General features: G+C 42.0%; 1 protein-coding gene across 1 annotated transcript in view; it reads right to left on the bottom strand.

The window, feature by feature from the left end:
* CCDC158 (coiled-coil domain containing 158) overlaps positions 1-14,526 on the bottom strand; it is a 112,983-nt gene extending 98,457 nt beyond the window's left edge. Inside the window, 4 exon segments of the mRNA XM_075283280.1 lie at positions 751-766; positions 5,795-6,061; positions 7,097-7,245; positions 14,495-14,526. Coding sequence (XP_075139381.1) covers positions 751-766; positions 5,795-6,061; positions 7,097-7,245; positions 14,495-14,523 — 461 coding nt within the window. The 5' untranslated portion in view covers positions 14,524-14,526.
* Between the last annotated feature and the right edge of the window lie 3,855 nt (positions 14,527-18,381).

Raw genomic sequence — 18,381 nt, 5'->3', positions numbered from 1 at the left:
TAGATAGATATATATATACATATATATATATATATACCCGCCATATAGGTATATATATATATATCTGTGACTTGTATAGCGCTAACATATTCTGCGGCGCTTTACAGCCACTCTACCAAAGAGGGCTCGCAATCAGTGACATTATGGCGAGGAGGTTTTATACTAGTGAGGAGGCATACGCCATTCTTTGGTCAGATGCATCAGATGCGTCTGACACTGAAACATTTGCAGACAATGAAAATGACAATACAAGTGTCATTTCAGATGTGTCTTCAGGAGACGTTCTCCCTGATGACATTGACTCTTCAGATGGTGAAGGTGCCGGAACTAGCAGTGCGGCAGCAGACAGTGACACTTTCCCACTAATTGATGTGCGTTCCCTCCAGTGGGCACCTGCTCCATCTTTTGCCCCTAGAGTCCACCCATTTACTGCATCTCCTGGCATAACAGTGGATGATTCCCAGTTTACCCACATGAATTATTTTAGTTTATTCATAAGCGACGACCTCCTCAATGACATTGTCCTTCAAACAAATTTATATGCCACCCAGTACATAACCCAAAAACCTTCCTCTGCCCATGCCAAAGATTGGACACCCACAGATCTGGTGGAAATGAAAAAATTTTGGGGCCTCACCCTAAATATGGGTATTGTAAAAAAGCCCTCAATCAGATCATATTGGTCAAAAAGTCCCGCACAGTCAACCCCTATATATTCGGCAGTCATGTCCAGGCTTCGCTATGAGCGACTAATGAGGTTCCTTCACTTCAGTGATAATTCACAGGCCCCCCCAAGTGATGATCCAAACCGTGATCGGTTATTCAAACTGAGACCCCTCATAAATTATTTGAACCACTCCTTTTTACAACATTACACCCCAGAGCAAAACGTCAGTGTGGACGAATCCCTCCTTAGTTTTCACGGTAGACTGAGCTTTCGCCAATATCTCCCTTCCAAACGGGCAAGATATGGCATAAAGCTATATAAGCTTTGCGAAAGCAGTTCTGGCTACACCGCCGCCTTCAGAATATATGAGGGACGAGATAAAAAAATTAATTCCCCAGGATGCCCCCCAAATTTTCCCATCAGTAGTAAAATAGTGGTGGAGATAATGCAGCCCCTGCTACACAAAGGGTACCACTTGTATTGTGACAACTTCTATTCAGGTGTGGCCCTATTTAGACACTTGCATTGTGCAAGCACAGGTGCATGTGGAACCATGCGCAAAAACCGAATTGGTTTTCCGCAGCAGCTAGTGGGGAAGGGCATACAAAAGGGGGAGTCCTGTTCTTATTCTTGTGAGGAGCTGTTGGCGGTGAAATACAGAGATAGGAGAGATGTCTATGTGCTGAGCACAATACACCCCACAGGAACAGTGGCAGTGAGGGAAAGAGGGGCCACAGCAGACAAGCATAAGCCAATAAGTGTGTCCGAGTATAACAAACACATGGGGGGGGTGGATTTAAGTGATCAAATCTTACAGCCCTATCTAGTAAAAAGAAAAACCAAAACCTGGTATAAAAAAGTGGCCATCTACCTAATACAAATTGGAATCCAAAATGCCTTTTTACTTTATAAAAAGAAGGGAGGCACCGACAAATATCTGGATTTCCAGGAAAAAATAATTCACAACCTCCTTTTTGACCCTCAGGACCCCATAGAGACCCCCCAGTCTGAAGATGTCAAACGACTCACTGAAAGGCATTTTATTAGTCTACTTCCCTCCACAACAACACGAGCTAACGCGCAAAAAAAATGCCGTGTCTGCACCAAAAATGGGCGACGCAGAGATACCCGTTACCATTGTCCCTCATGCCCCTCAAAACCAGGCCTGTGTATTGTCCCTTGCTTTGAGAGATACCACACTGTTCTTCATTATTAGATCTCTTCCCCAGAAAATTCCATTTCTAATTTTGTGATTGCCACCAAGCCCCATCTTTTGCATAAACCTGCAAATTCCTATTGTTATAAACTCTAAATTCCCTAAATTATACCCCTAGATGAATACATTGGGGAACAAAAATACTAATTACATTTTTTTGCATCTTTTTCAACATTTCACAAAAAATCTGGATACTCTAAGAAGATGCTAAAGCACTTATTGAATACCTGCAAACTATTCTAGCAAAATCTGGCCTACAAAATCCAATTAGCGCTCCATCCGTTCTGAGAGCGACCGTGTGCCCGTACATTCGGGTACCAGCACATATGGGGTATTGTCACGTTCGGGAGAAATTGGGTAACAAAATGTGGGGTGCAATTTCTCCTTTAACCCCTTGTGGAAATGCAAAATTTGGGGTAAAGCAACATTTTATAGCAAAAAATGTCATTTTCCCATTTGCTGGGCCAATTCTGTGAAACAACTGTAGGGTCAAAGTGCTCAATATACCCCTTGATAAATTCCTTGAAGGGTCTAGTTTCCAAAATGGGGTGATATTTTGGGGGTTTCCACTGTTTTGGCACTTTGGGGGCTCTGCAAAAGGGACATGATGCCTGCAAACTATTCTAGCAAAATCTGGCCTACAAAATCCAATTAGCGCTCCATCCGTTCGTACATTAGATTACCAGCACATATGGGGTATTGTCACGTTCGGGAGAAATTGTGTAACAAAATGTGGGTGCAATTTCTCCTTTAACCCCTTGTGGAAATGCAAAATTTTGGGTTAATGCAACATTTTATAGCAAAAAATGTCATTTTCCAATTTGCTGGGCCAATTCTGTGAAACTCCTGTAGGGTCAAAGTGCTCACTATACCCCTTGATAAATTCCTTGAAGGGTCTAGTTTCCAAAATGGGGTCATATTTTGGGGGTTTCCACTGTTTTGGCACCTTGGGAGCTCTGCAAATGGGACATGGTGCCTGAAAAGTATTCTAGCAAAATCTGGCCTACAAAATCCAATTAGCGCTCCATCCGTTCTGAGAGCGACCATGTGCCCGTACTTTACGGTAACAGCACATATGTGGTATTGTCGTGTTCGGGAGAAATTGTGTAACAAAATATGGGGTGTAGTTTCTCCTTTAACCCCTTGTAAAGATGAAAAATTTGGGGCTACAGTAACATTTTATTATGAAAAAAGTAATTTTTCATTTTCACGTCTAAATGGTAAATAAATCTGTGAGACACCTGTAGGGTCAAAGGGCTCACTATACCCCTTGATAAATTCCTTGAGGGGTCTAGTTTCCAAAATGGGGTCACATTTGGGGGGTTTCCACTATTTTGGCACCTTGGGAGCTCTGCAAATGGGACATGGTGCCTGCAAACTATTTTATCAAAATCTGGCCTACAAAATCCAATTAGCGCTCCATACGTTCTGAGAGCGATCGTGTGCCCGTACATTAGGGTACCAGCACATATGGGGTATTGTTGTGTTCGGGAGAAATTGTGCAACAAAATATGGGGTGCATTTTCTCCTTTAACCCCTTGTAAAGATGAAAAATTTGGGGCTACAGTAACATTTTATTACAAAAAAAGTAATTTTTCATTTTCACGTCTAAATGGTAAATAAATCTGTGAGACATCTGTAGGGTCAAAGGGCTCACTATACCCCTTGATAAATTCCTTGAGGGGTCTAGTTTCCAAAATGGGGTCACATTTGGGGGGTTTCCACTATTTTGGCACCTTGGGAGCTCTGCAAATGCGACATGGTGCCTGAAAAGTATTCTAGCAAAATCTGGCCTACAAAATCCAATTAGCGCTCCATCCGCTCTGAGAGCGACCGTGTGCCCGTACATTTGGGTACCAGCACATATGGGGTATTGTTGTGTTCGGGAGAAATTGTGCAACAAAATATGGGGTGCAGTTTCTCCTTTAACCCCTTGTAAAGATGAAAAATTTGGGGCTACAGTAACATTTTATTACAAAAAAAGTAATTTTTCATTTTCACGTCTAAATGGTAAATAAATCTGTGAGACACCTGTAGGGTCAAAGGGCTCACTATACCCCTTGATAAATTCCTTGAGGGGTCTAGTTTCCAAAATGGGGTCACATTTGGGGGGTTTCCACTATTTTGGCACCTTGGGAGCTCTGCAAATGGGACATGGTGCCTGCAAACTATTTTATCAAAATCTGGCCTACAAAATCCAATTAGCGCTCCATCCGTTCTGAGAGCGACCGTGTGCCCGTACATTAGGGTACCAGCACATATGGGGTATTGTTGTGTTCGGGAGAAATTGTGCAACAAAATATGGGGTGCAGTTTCTCCTTTAACCCCTTGTAAAGATGAAAAATTTGGGGCTACAGTAACATTTTATTACAAAAAAAGTAATTTTTCATTTTCACGTCTAAATGGTAAATAAATCTGTGAGACACCTGTAGGGTCAAAGGGCTCACTATACCCCTTGATAAATTCCTTGAGGGGTCTAGTTTCCAAAATGGGGTCACATTTGGGGGGTTTCCACTATTTTGGCACCTTGGGAGCTCTGCAAATGGGACATGGTGCCTGCAAACTATTTTATCAAAATCTGGCCTACAAAATCCAATTAGCGCTCCATCCGTTCTGAGAGCGATTGTGTGCCCGTACATTAGGGTAACAGCACTTATGGGGTATTGTCGTGTTCGGAAGAAATTGTGCAACAAAATGTGGGGTGCATTTCCTCTTTTAACTCTTAGTAAATGTGTAAATTCTAGGGCTAAATGAATATATTAGTGATAGGAATTGAAAAATGTAAATTTGACCTCCATTTTGTTTTAATTACTGTGAAATGCTGAAAGGGTTAAAAAACTTTCTACCTGCTGTTTTGGATTCTTTCAGGAGTGCAGTTTTTAGAATGGGGTGACTTATGGGGTTTTTTATTACAGAGGCCTTTCAAGTTCCCTTCTGAACTGAACTGGTCCCTTGAAAAATGTGTTTTGGAAATATTCTTGAAAATTTTGAAAATTACTGCTTGATTTGTAAGCCTTATAATATCTGAAAAAAATTAAAGAGTGATTAAAATTTGATTGCTACATAAATGAAAGACATGGTTAATTATATTTATGAAAAAATTTGGGTGGTATGACTTTCTATTTGAAAGACATGCAATTTCAAAGTTTGAAAACTGCATTTTTTTCCAAATTTTCGCCAAATTTCATATTTTTTAATAATCAAAGACATAACATACCGACCAAAATTTACTACTGACATGAAGTACAAGGTGTTACGAAAAAACAATCTCAGAATCACTTGTCTATGTTAAAGCGTCTCAAAGTTATTGCCATTTAAAGTGACACATGTCAGTTTTGAAAAAAAAGGCCTGGTCTTTAACATACTTTTGGGCTCGGTCCTTAACCGGTTAAAGAAGTAAAGATAAATGCCCTGATATGAACTCCAAGCAGTGAGAAGAAACGCCATCAGATATGCACTTCACCACTTCTTGCTGCTTTACTATTTCTGGATGGAACACTACTAGATGAACAGCCAACTGTTTAAGGTGTGTGCTTTTTTTGAGGGCCATGGTGTTGGCTGTAGCATCATGTTGCCATCATCCCTCGGTGCTGGCGGAAGATCATTTTGACCACAAAAAACATATGCATAACAGCAAAGAACAAAAGAGCCTTGCTAGAATGACATGCACAGATCTATACATTTTGAACACCAAGGAGTACTCTTACAAGCTGATTGAAATATTTAGTGATCTGAAATTGTAGAACTATAAGGGTACATTCACTAGCTAGTTTGAAAAAAAAGCGGGCGGCTCCCATTGAAGTGAATGGGAGCTTTTTTTGCAGACGGATTTTGAGGCAGATTCCGTGTCAAAATCCGCCTGCAAAAAACTCTGTGTGAACATACCTTAACTGGTGCTGCTAAAAAGTTACTTGTTAATCTTACTTGTTGAAGCGGTCTTTGTGAGTCCTTAAACAATAAAGAACAATCTTTCACAGTTGTCTTCTTGCTGTCTATATCAACAGGACAGCTAGTCCCAGCCAAAGTATTTTGCATTATTCCACAATTTTTTGAAAAGCTAATCTCCGTTGGGTCCACTGTTTGCACAGTGCATGGCGAACTTTGGAATGTTAAAGCCTGGAGTGGGGCAGATGAGAAGAAACCTGGGCTACATCTTACCGAACTTGAAGTTGACAATTCTAAAAAAGAAAAACGTAACAAATTAACAATGTATAATAGGATCTCATTTCTGTGGGTTCACTACTATAAATATAGGGTAAAAATTTCACTGCTTATTTGTGGAATAAATGAACTTTTCAGCATAGACACATAACAGAGCTATAGCTAGGTGTTCCTTCACCTGGGTCTAAGGTTCAGTTCTGAGTCCTTACTCTGTATTTAATTACATAAAAATGGCTTAGGGCTCGTTCACATCTGTGCCCGGTCTCCGTTCTGCAGGTTTCCGTTTCCTGCATAAAACAGAGGCAGGAGACGGAAACCTGCAGGACTCTTTCATTAAACATATAGAAAAAGATGTCCGGCAGCTCTCCGATAAAATATAACTTTTAATGAAAAATGTCATAAAATAACAAAAAATGACATTACACAGAAAAAAGAGAAATAATAAACCCCCTAAAAAAACGGGGGTTTATTATTTCTCTTTTTTCTGTGTAATGTCATTTTATGACATTTTTCATTAAAAGTTATATTTTATCGGAGAGCTGCCGGACATCTTTTTCTATATGTTTATTGGAATACTAGACACTTTCGGAATAGAGTGTCTGTGCCGTGCACCCCGGACAATAAATTACACAGCCTATGGAATCAAGACTTATGTGGGTGAGCTGAGCTTTCTTTTTTGATATTTTAGGACTCTTTCATACCCATTCATTTGAATGGGTTTGAAAGATGTCCGGCCGTGAGCGGTGGTGAGCGTTTTATGCTCTCCGCCACGAAACCGGTTTTTTTAAACCGGACACAGAGTCGAACATGCAGTACTCTATGTCCGATTTTAAAAAAAACGGTTTTACGGCAGAGAACATAAAACACTCACTACCTCTCACGGCCAGGCCCGATCTGACAGGTTTCTGTCTCCTGCATGCAGAAGACGGAAACCACAGAACGGAGACCCGAACTCTAATGTGAACCTAGCGTTATTGGCAATCCCCTGCCAACCAGCAGCCAGGACATATGTCTCAGTTGTCCCGTATTAGCTATGCCCCTGCATAATATACCTTTATTTGCAGTATTATTATTTGTAATTCTAGTCTTATAGCATTTCTCCCAGTAAGATATTGACAGTTGGCTTATAGTGTTCTGTGTAGCTCTTTCCACTTCTTTTTGCAATTTCTGGATCTCTTTTGTTTGCTCATCCAACTCAGACCTTAGGAATTAAAGACAATTTCAACAAAATCATTCTCAGTCTACAAATGGCAAACTTAACACATTGCTGTTGAGTCTATAGAAAGACAATACTACAGTATATTGAAAAAAAAGCACATCTTGTGGACAGGTATGATATAAAGAGCAGCGTCCTCCTGCCTGCCTATGCACATTACAGATAGTAATCCCTGGTTCAAGTCTCCTTGTGAGATGGGGGAAAAAAAGGTTAGTACAAGAAAATGTTTAAAAAATTAATTATAAAATAAGGGTTTTTTTTGTTTGTTTGTTTTAAAAAACAAGCTTTTAATAAAAAAAAAAAACACATAGCATACACAAAACAAACAAAAAGCCACATCATCATCATCAACAACAACAACAACAACCATGTTATATGCACATAGGGATCTAAGTCCCCACTATACAAAAATAGCTTTATCTATCCTGTACAGTGTACGCTGTAAAAAATATATATACAGCAATGCTTAAGTCACCACATTTTATCGACCTCACTTTCCCCAAAAAGAGCAATAAAAAGTGATCAAAAAGAAGTATTACTTGCCCTCCAAATAAAAAGCCCGGACATATCTTCGTCAACTAAACAGTAAAAAAGTTGTAAGGGACAGAATACAGTGACCCCAGGAAAATCGTTCATTTTCAAAAAGTGACGTTTTATTTGTAAAAGAGGTAAACCATAATAAAACCAATAGAAATATGGTATCGCCGTAATTGTAATGACCTGCTGGACAAAGCTATCATGTAATTTTTAATGCTGTAAAAACAAAATGCAAAAAATCATGATAGAGTTGTGGGGTTTTTTTAAATGGTGGCAAATGAAACTCATCATGGAATTAAGCGCTCACTTAGCTAGGTCGACAGAAAAAATAAAAAAATTGATAATTTTGGAAGATGGGGAAAGAAAATATTAAAAAAGTTGCCGAGCATTAACAAAAAAACTACCCTGCATCCTTAAAGGATTAAGGTAGGAGGGCTGCAAATGTTACACATGTTGGTTATAGGGCATTTCCTTCTGAAATACTGGGGAACATGGGTCTTTTCAGACATCATTCTAATAAAATTGTAATTTGATTTAAAAAGTTGAAGGGAAAACCTATAGAGAATTAAGGAAATTCTAGGCTGGTCAGCTAAAACGATTTCCTGTGTTTGGATGCCTTCACAGGATGTAAATGCGAGCTGATTTTGTCAAAATACACGTGTAAAAAATATACGTGTAGAATCAGACTCCCATTGACTTCAATGTCATTTTTACATGTGTAAAAAACGCGCTAAAAACGCACGTTTTTTGCGCGGTTATTGCACTTTTTTACATGTGTAAAAATGGTATTGAAGTTAATGGGAGTCTAATTTTTACACGTGTATTTTTTACATGTGTATTTTGACAAAATCAACTCGCGTTTACATCGTGTGAAGGCAGCCTTTTTTGAGTTTGGTTTAGGAGTTTTTTAACCCCTTCTTTTTATGTAACTTTTTATTGGGTTTTTTAAGAATACAAATAGTCGCAACATCAGCATTAAAAGGTCAATAGATGCCTATAAGACAAACAACAAATGTAATTAGAATGAAAAATACAAATGTAAAAAAAAAATAAAACATGCAAACATGAGTAAAGAGGTTATGTCATGTATGGCAAGTGTTGAGGTGAGAATAGGTAAGAGTCTCAGATAGTGGGGTACATAATGGGGGGGGGGACCGCAAGTGCACCCAAGGTGAGTCGTTCATAAAAAAGTACTAGTGTGCCAATATAGCATTGAATTTGGGGTAGGCACTAAGTTTCATATGTGACAGCTGCTCATTGTGAGCGATCTGGGAGAATTCCCTGAAAAAGTGGAAAAGTGGAGGGGAGAGAGCATTGCCCAGCACGGAGGGATCAGGTTATAAAGTTCAGGAAGTTGGGGTCAGGGGAATGGTGATTTCACATATCTGGCCGAGGATTTGTTGAATCTGGGAACCAATGGGGGCTATTTTTTCGCATTTCCACCAAATATGGAAATGGGAACCAGTCATCTTTTGGCTTTGCCAACATATAGAAGTAACATCTAGGGCATATTTATATAGTAATGCAGGTTTCTTATACCATTTCATAAGCAATTTAGATCTGGATTCTTGGAGATGGACACACCCAGAAGGGCCCATAAAACATTTAAAATCTGAGGTGATTTCAAGCTGGGGACTTTTAGAGGTCAGTTTCGGAAGGAAGGAAGGAAGGAAGGAAGGAAGGAAGGAAGGAAGAGTCTTCTCCAATTCAGACAGAAGATTGGAAAAAAGGGTTGACAGGGGTCTTTTTGGAGATTGTTTCTGGAGTAAAATCTTCTCCAGCCAGGAAATGGAATGGGGAGGTATCTCCGACTTCAGCACTTCCCAGGTACGCAGTCTTAATAGACTGAGAGCTAAGGAAATGAGTCAGTGCATTGAGGGAAATGTGAATGAATTCAGGGAGGGAAGGGAAAGCTCAAGTATAGAAAGCAAGTATAGCATCAAAAGGTTGAAAATTGTTTGTGGGACTGAGTCTAATTGCTTTGGCAAACCAAGTCCTGTACAGACATGAGAGGGGAGGAGCCAGGTGGGGTAGATGAGACGAGAGGCCCATTGCCATGATTCGTATACTGCTGAAGTCAAAATGTTGAGAGCTATTGTCTGTTTGGCGAGGGCTTATGGGTTAATGCTGTGCTTAATGCTGTGTACAATGTACGTACACAAGACTAATCAACTAGTGAAAATAAGGATGGGAATAGAAGTGGTGGATGACATGCCACCAGCTAGGGCAAGCACACTCAACCATACTCCCCAGCTCTGCTCCTAGGCCGGACACCAATGTGGTGTCCTGCAGCACTACCTGATAAGGGTGGGAATAGTTTCCCCAAGAGAGCTTCCATTTTCAGAGGGACCTTTCTACTCTGAGCTAGTGTGATGTATTTGGAAGGGCCTTGATGGTAAGGCAGGAACCACTCAAGAAGGAAGTTGTGCAGTTGAAACTGTTTGGTACTTTACTCAGCAACTGAACAGCAATAGAACAGGCAGCTTCCAAATGGAAGTTGTAGTTTGCCAGTGTTCAATCCCCCCAACCTGTATCTTGGGAGGATGCCCAGGGATGTTAAGGCTATAGTGCTGTACTGCTATCCAACTCCACTCTTTAGCCTTTTCCAGCAGCAGATACTGAGGACGGTACTTCAGGATAGTCCTGACAGGGGTCTGGTTACCCGGGACAACACCTCCTATCAATGCACTCTACTGCTCTTCCTGGCAAAAAGTCCAAACTGTAGACTGCTGAAACTCCCTGTTTCAGTGCTGTCTTTAAGAGGCTTAGGCTGTATTCTTCCTCCCCAGAGGCTATGTAGGAAACCGTTAGGCCTCACTGTGCAGAGCAACAGCCACACCACCAAATAGCAGTGCACTCTGGACTGCACTCTGCAGTTGTAATGTCTCCCTCAGGAGACCTAGGTCTCTCAGACTCCAAAGGCTAGGGCTGTACCCTATGTAAAGGTTTGAAACACAGGGGAGAACTACAGGGAAAAAACATGGTGAAAGCTAACAACAAAGCATGGAACATATGACACACAAACACAATTCAGAGGCACATAAGACAAACAGTAGAAGCAGGAGCACGGTGGGATGCTGCAATATGTCTAAGGGAAGAAAAAAAAGGCAGAAGATATAAAACAATATAGTCATAAAATTTAAAGCTACATGACAGAGGACAGTGTGATTCCACATGCATCTTCTTCTGGGATTTTAATGTAGGTCTTTTCCAAACATCATCTCTAGGCAGGTTTTGGAGAGAGGTAACATCCGTGAAGAAGAGCCAAGACTGTATGGTTGCTGGGTCCACTTTCAGAGGGGGACACAAAGCTAATAGGTCATCTGGATAATGTATTTTATATTGATGGCCATTAAAGGTGTAAGAGGTGCCAAACAGGAAGAGCCATTTATACGGGATCTTCAATGTTCTCAAACAATCTGTAAGTACTGAAGTCACCGGAGAGACATCCTTTAAATGAATTTGTGTCCCAAGTAAGAGATATCCATTGTGAAATGTGCCTTCTGCAATATTGCTTCTTGCAGATAATGTCACACGTGGGTTTGCCCTCTTTAGGCTCCAGGTGTAGGGTTCTGTGCGCTCTTTCAAGTTATATGTCTGTGGGTGTCTGTGTAACAGTCATGGTTTCAGGTGGGGGAGCTGGAGGAGTCCTAAGGTGTGCCTCTAATACAGAGATTATTCCACCATCCTCTGTTATCCTGATCCTCTAGATCAGGGGTCTCAAACTTGCGGCCCGCGGGCCGCATGCGGCCCCCCGAACAATTTTGTGCGGCCCGCACAAGCCTAGGGACGCCGGATCCAAGTTGAATCCGGACGTTTCACCATTTTGCCCACAGGCAGTTTTATATACTGCCGGAAAGCTGACAGTGCGCTGAGTTCAGCACACTGTCGGCTTTCCCGATGTGGGCCCAGTGTGAAGAGCTTACGGTCCGGTACCGTAGCTCTTCTATGGTCAGAAGAGCGTCTCTGACACTCAGTCAGAGACGTCCTTCTTCACAGCACAGCCAATCGCGCTGTGCTGTGAGAGCCGGGAGGAACGCCCCCTCCCTCTGCTCGCAGTACTCGTCCATAGACGAGCATTATCAGGGAGGGAGGGGGCGTTCCTCCCGGCTCTCACAGCACAACGCGATTGGCTGTGCTGTGAAGAAGGACGTCTCTGACTGAGTGTCAGAGACGCTCTTCTGACCATAGAAGAGCTACAGTACCGGACCGTAAGCTCTTCACACCGGGCCCACATCGGGAAAGCCGACAGTGTGCTGAACTCAGCGCACTATCAGCTTTCCGGCAGTATATAGAACTGCCTGTGGGCAAAATGGTGGAAGGTCCTCTTTAAACATTGAGGTGGAATGAAGGGGCTCATGACACTGGGGGCAGACGAAGGGAGGGGGAGAACGGCATGACACTGGGGCAGAAATGGAGGGACATGAATCTGGGGGAAGAGATGGGGGGACATGAAACTGGGGGCAGAAATGGAGGGACATGAATCTGGGGGCAGAGATGGGGGGACATGAATCTGGGGCAGAGATGGGGGGACATGAATCTGGGGGCAGAGATGGGGGGACATGAATCTGGGGGCAGAGATGGGGGGACATGAATCTGGGGGCAGAGATGGGGGGACATGAATCTGGGGGCAGAGATGGGGGGACATGAATCTGGGGGCAGATGAAGGGTGTATATGTAACTGGGGGAAAGATGGAGGGGGGACATATAGTTTACGGGTGACTGTAGGAGGATTATACAGTGTGGGGGCACATGAAAAATGAATGGGCGGAGTCAACATAAAAGTGGGTGGAGCTAAATTTGCCGCAGTGCGGCCCGCCGACTGGCTGGGATCTTGCTCTGCGGCCCACATGCTGAGTTGAGTTTGAGACCCCTGCTCTAGATAAAAATGTAGCAAATTAAGATGGGCTTAACAAGCCATGAGAACCATAGGAGGTAGCTTCGCCATGTGCCACAAGCGAGGACAGTGTATAGATGCTTTACTCTCGAGTCAGTACCTTGGAAATCCTGCTTTATATCAGTTCTTTAATGACCAGTTGCAGTGTTTTTTTCAGTAAGTTTTTGGATGTTCTTAGAAGGGATATGGAGGATATGGATGTCGGAACACTCAGTCTGCAAGGGAACTGATCTTGAGTTGGCAGGGTATGTCGCTGCAGGCTCTGCAGCCTCTTGACTGCATTCAAAGCATGGAGTCCTCTGATCAGGTGTTCAGCCATGCCAGAGAGGGGGACCCGATCCACTGGAGCAGATAGGAGTGGAGCATGGGTGCGGGCAGGAGTCCCAAAAATATCCGATGCCTTGTGTGATTTTTAACCCTTTCTGATTATTCAAATGCTTTGACATGGCAGCCAACATTTTTAGAGATTCAGAAAGAAGTGGGAACTACTGCTCAAGTGCATCAAAGAATAGATAAGTTACCAATGAATACTGCTAGATAACGAAATGAAGCCAAGATACCACCTAGAGCTCCCAAAAAAGTCCTGAAAAGTACACGTCCTGAATAATTTGCCAAGGAACACAATAACAGAATGATGAAAGTAAAATTGTTCTTTGTGAGTCTAGTGGCCACAGACAGTATGTCATGTGTAGACAGTAAAGAATGGTGGGGCAAAAATGCTGTTGGACCTATTTATCACGTATGAGCAATCAGTTTCAATATATCAAAATACTTGAAAATGACCCATTGAGTGAACAGCATCTTCATTACAGACAAAAGGATTGAGTCTCCAGTCTAAACCTAAAAATCTAGAAGAACTGATGAGACTAGTCCAAGATTTACAGACTGGAATACCAGTTCAGAGGTGCCATAAGTTGGTCGACTGCATGTCACGCAAATGTCAAGCAGTTCTCATAAATAATGGTTATGAAACTAAATTTTGAGTGGGGCCACACGGTGGCTCAGTGGTTAGCACTGCAACCTTGCAGTGCTGGGTCCTGGTGTTCAAATCCCACCAAGGGCAAAAAACCATCTGCAAGGAGTTTGTATGTTCTCCCTGTGCTTGCATGGATTTCTATCCCATATACCATAAAGACATACTCATAGGGAAAAATGTATATTGTGGGGCTCACAATCTACATTTAAAGAAAAAAAAAAGTGCTTCTTATCATTTTGATTTGGAATTGAATGTGTAGTATATCCCGTGTATTTGCATTTATGCAAATAAAAGATATAATGATCTTGTACATTATTTGTTTATTTTTGAACATATTGTATGTCAACTATTACTCCTATCTTAAATTTTGTTGATATCTAAATAACATGGTTTTATTATTGTCCCTATTCTAACCACTGAGCCATCATGTTGCCCCTTGTTACACCGTTTTTGTGTGATTGAGTAACAAACATACAAACATTCAATATACAGTATGTTTAAGGATTGTGTACTGCATGCAGTATACTGTATATATAATTACATTATAATGTCTATATCTATAGAAATTATGATTAGAGATGAGCAAACCAGTTCATATCAAAACAGGTTTGATCTAACCTTTCCAAGGACAGGTTTAGTTCGTCACCCACAAACTGAAAGTGAAATTACCCAGAATATGATAACTGGCTGGCCAGGGGAGGTGTAGAAAGAGTTATAGTCAGTTATAATGAAACGTATATTACTAATAACCATTTACTAGTTTCTGTAGAATAATAATAATTTCTTTGCAGGTGTCCTTGTGTATCTGTATTTTATTACTGTACCTTAAGGCTAGGAGATCTTTGCTAGTCATTGTCATCTGAAAGAGAATAGAAATAAATATGCTGAATGGCAGGATACTACAATCATGGATGACAGAAAGCAAGCTTAAGGATTAATTCATATTAGAAATTAATTTTGTATTTTTTGGTTAAGGGGAGTGGAGAAACTCCATCTATAACCTGTATGCACCCTTTAAGTAGTTTGAATGAAAGTAATTTCTAAGTTTTTTGCTCAATTGTACTAACTAAAGTTATATCCTTAACTTATGGCTGTGCATATGTGGCCTCACTCCGTTATGGTGAACTTTGAACCACACCGATATTGTTAGAACTGTTGCCGAATAATAACCTAATGACAGGGTTTCCTACTACTAGACCCCCATGAGGACTGGGGTATCAATTTTCTTTCACCCTGAATTACCACCAGAGAGACAAACTCATTGTCCCTTTCACCAACTAAATGTGGCCCAAAGTGTACCTGATACCTCAAATTGGCTATACAGGACATTTGCTGCAAACTAGAGAACCAAATTAAAGACCAATCTCACACATATGCAATGTTGTTAGTAAAAGGCACTTGCCCAAATAATAATAATAATAATAATAATAATAATAATAATAATAATAATAATAATAGTAATGATGGCCACTCACCCAATTCACCTGAATGAAAGTCTATGGAACTTTGGGAATAGGCCAACAATCAGACCCTCAAAATCATAGTGTAGTGAAATATTTTAACAACATAATACACTTAATATTGTCAGAATACCCCTTTAAGTACATAATTGTATCACTGAGTTCCTAGAGTATAGTGCAATGCAATTTGCAAACTCTCTTCTCTTGCTGTGGAAACAGTACAGATTATTCACAGCTGTCTGCTTCCTGCTCCATACACTATGTATCAGCTCCGGAGAATAGTAGCTAATGGGGTGCCCGATGTCATAACCCCACTCATGTGATATTACTTATCTATTTTTAGAATAGGTCATCAATACTTTTAGCCCAGAAAATTAGTTTAACTGGGTTGTTTTCTGCAGGGCACGGTATATGCTAAAAAAAAAAAATCAAATAAATGCACAACAGTGTAATAACACTAGACGGTAGAGATGAGCGAGTACTGTTCGGATCATCACGCTCCATAGAAATGAATGGAAGCACCTGGTACTTCCGCTTTGACGGCGGCCGGCCGTTTAACGTAGCCGGCCGTTGCACTAGAACCCTTATGCACCCTCGGCTCTGCTACATCTGATGGGTTGACCGGCACACGGTGTAGTTGAGCAGAACTGGCTCAGCACTGCTAAGTCTCTGCATTCCCATAGGAATGCATTGGCCAGCCTTCGGCCAATCAGCGCTGGCTCTGCCGGAGGAGGCGGAGTCTAAGGTCGGACCTGAATGGAGACTGGTGTGGAGCGATCTTAGACTCTGCCTCCTCCAGCAGAGCCAGCGCTGATTGGTCGAATTCCATACTCTGGCCAATCAGCGCTGGCCAATGCATTCTATTAGCCCGATGAAGTAGAGCTGAATGTGTGTGCTTAGCTCAACTACGCCGGTGGAGTAGTTGAGCTAAGCACACACATTCAGCTCTACTTCATCGGGCTAATAGAATGCATTGGCCAATCAGCGCTGGCCAATGCATTCTATTAGCGTGAGCTGAGTTTGCACAGGGGTTCCAGTGCACCCTCGGCTCTGCTACATCTGATGTAGCAGGCCGAGTGTGCACACTCGGCTCTGCTATATCAGATGGGCTGACCGGCACACGGTGTAGTTGAGCAGAACTGGCTCAACACTGCTAAGTCTCTGCATACCCATAGGAATGCATTGGCCAGCCTTCGGCCAATCAGCGCTGGCTCTGCCGGAGGAGGCGGAGTCTAAGGTCGGACCTGAATGGAGACTGGTGTGGAGCGATCTTAGACTCCGCCTCCTCTAGCAGAGCCAGCGCTGATTGGTCGAATTCCGTACTCTGGCCAATCAGCGCTGTTCAATGCATTCCTATGGGGAAAAGTTAGCTTGCGAAAATCGCAAGCTGACAGGGATTTCCATGATATAAAGTGACTTTTATGCCCCCAGACATGCTTCCCCTGCTGTCCCAGTGTCATTCCAGGGTGTTGGTATCATTTCCTGGGGTGTCATAGTGGACTTGGTGACCCTCCAGACACGGATTTGGGTTTCCCCCTTAACGAGTATATGTTCCCCATAGACTATAATGGGGTTCGAAACCCGTTCGAACACTCGAACAGTGAGCGGCTGTTCGAATCGAATTTCGAACCTCGAACATTTTAGTGTTCGCTCATCTCTAGTCATAACCACAATTGGTTTTCCCAGGACCAGAGAGCCAACTACCTGAATGCTGTTTTCCCTTGTAGGAAATATAAAAACAAAAAACTTGAGAGTTTTCAGTAGTTTATACTAGAGATCAGTGAACACCGTTCGATCGAATATCAGACCATTCGAGATATTCATTTCCAATCAAATACCACGCGGCATTCACAGTAAAAATTTGTATCGCCTCCCACCTTCCCTGGTGCATTTTTTAACTGCAGGGGAGGTGGGACAGGAACTACGATGACGGAGGCAGTGAAAAAAATTGAAAAAAGCCCATTGGCTGCCGAAAACATGTGACCTCCCATTTATAAGAACGGCTGCCGCCATATTCGCCATTTTTTCAGTCAGAGATAGGGAGAAAAACACATCTGCTGAGGGCTAGATAGGCATTAGCTTCAGATAGGCAGAGAAAAACTGAAGAACAAGAACAGCTCTTCTCAGAGCTATACACTGCAGGGACAGGAGTCCAGCTTTCCACGGACGGTGGAAAACAGGGATACAGAACAGTTACTTGTTGCTACAGTCCTATGAAAAAGTTTGGGCACCCCTATTAATCTTAATCATTTTTAGTTCTAAATATTTTGGTGTTTATAACAGCCATTTCAGTTTGATATATCTAATAACTGATGGACACAGTAATATTTCAGGATTGAAATGAGGTTTATTGTACTAACAGAAAATGTGCAATATGCATTAAACCAAAATTTGACCGGTGCAAAAGTATGGGCACCTCAACAGAAAAGTGACATTAATATTTAGTAGATCCTCCTTTTGCAAAGATAACAGCCTCTAGTCGCTTCCTGTAGCTTTTAATCAGTTCCTGGATCCTGGATAAAGGTATTTTGGACAAACAATTCAAGTTCAGTTAAGTTAGATGGTCGCCGAGCATGGACAGCCCGCTTCAAATCATCCCACAGATGTTCAATGATATTCAGGTCTGGGGACTGGGATGGCCATTCCAGAACATTGTAATTGTTCCTCTGCATGAATGCCTGAGGATTTGGAGCGGTGTTTTGGATCATTGTCTTGCTGAAATATCCATCCCCGGCGTAACTTCAACTTCGTCACTGATTCTTGAACATTATTCTCAAGAATCTGCTGATACTGAGTGGAATCCATGCGACTCTCAACTTTAACAAGATTCCCAATGCCGGCATTGGCCACACAGCCCCAAAGCATGATGGAACCTCCACCAAATTTTACAGTGGGTAGCATGTGTTTTTCTTGGAATGCTGTTTCTTTTTGGACGCCATGCATAACGCCATTTTTTATAACCAAACAACTCAATTTTTGTTTCCAAAATGAAGCTGCCTTGTCCAAATGTGCTTTTTCATACCTCAGGCAACTCTATTTGTGGCGTACGTGCAGAAACGGCTTCTTTCTCATCACTCTCCCATACAGCTTCTATTTGTGCAAAGTGCGCTGTATAGTTGACCGATGCACAGTGACACCATCTGCAGAAAGATGATGCTGCAGCTCTTTGGAGGTGGTCTGTGGATTGTCCTTGACTGTTCTCACCATTCTTCTGCTCTGCCTTTCTGATATTTTTCTTGGCCTGCCACTTC

Source organism: Leptodactylus fuscus, chromosome 1, assembly GCF_031893055.1.
Source record: "Leptodactylus fuscus isolate aLepFus1 chromosome 1, aLepFus1.hap2, whole genome shotgun sequence".
NCBI lineage: Eukaryota > Metazoa > Chordata > Amphibia > Anura > Leptodactylidae > Leptodactylus > Leptodactylus fuscus.
This window is presented reverse-complemented; position numbering and strand designations above follow the sequence as displayed.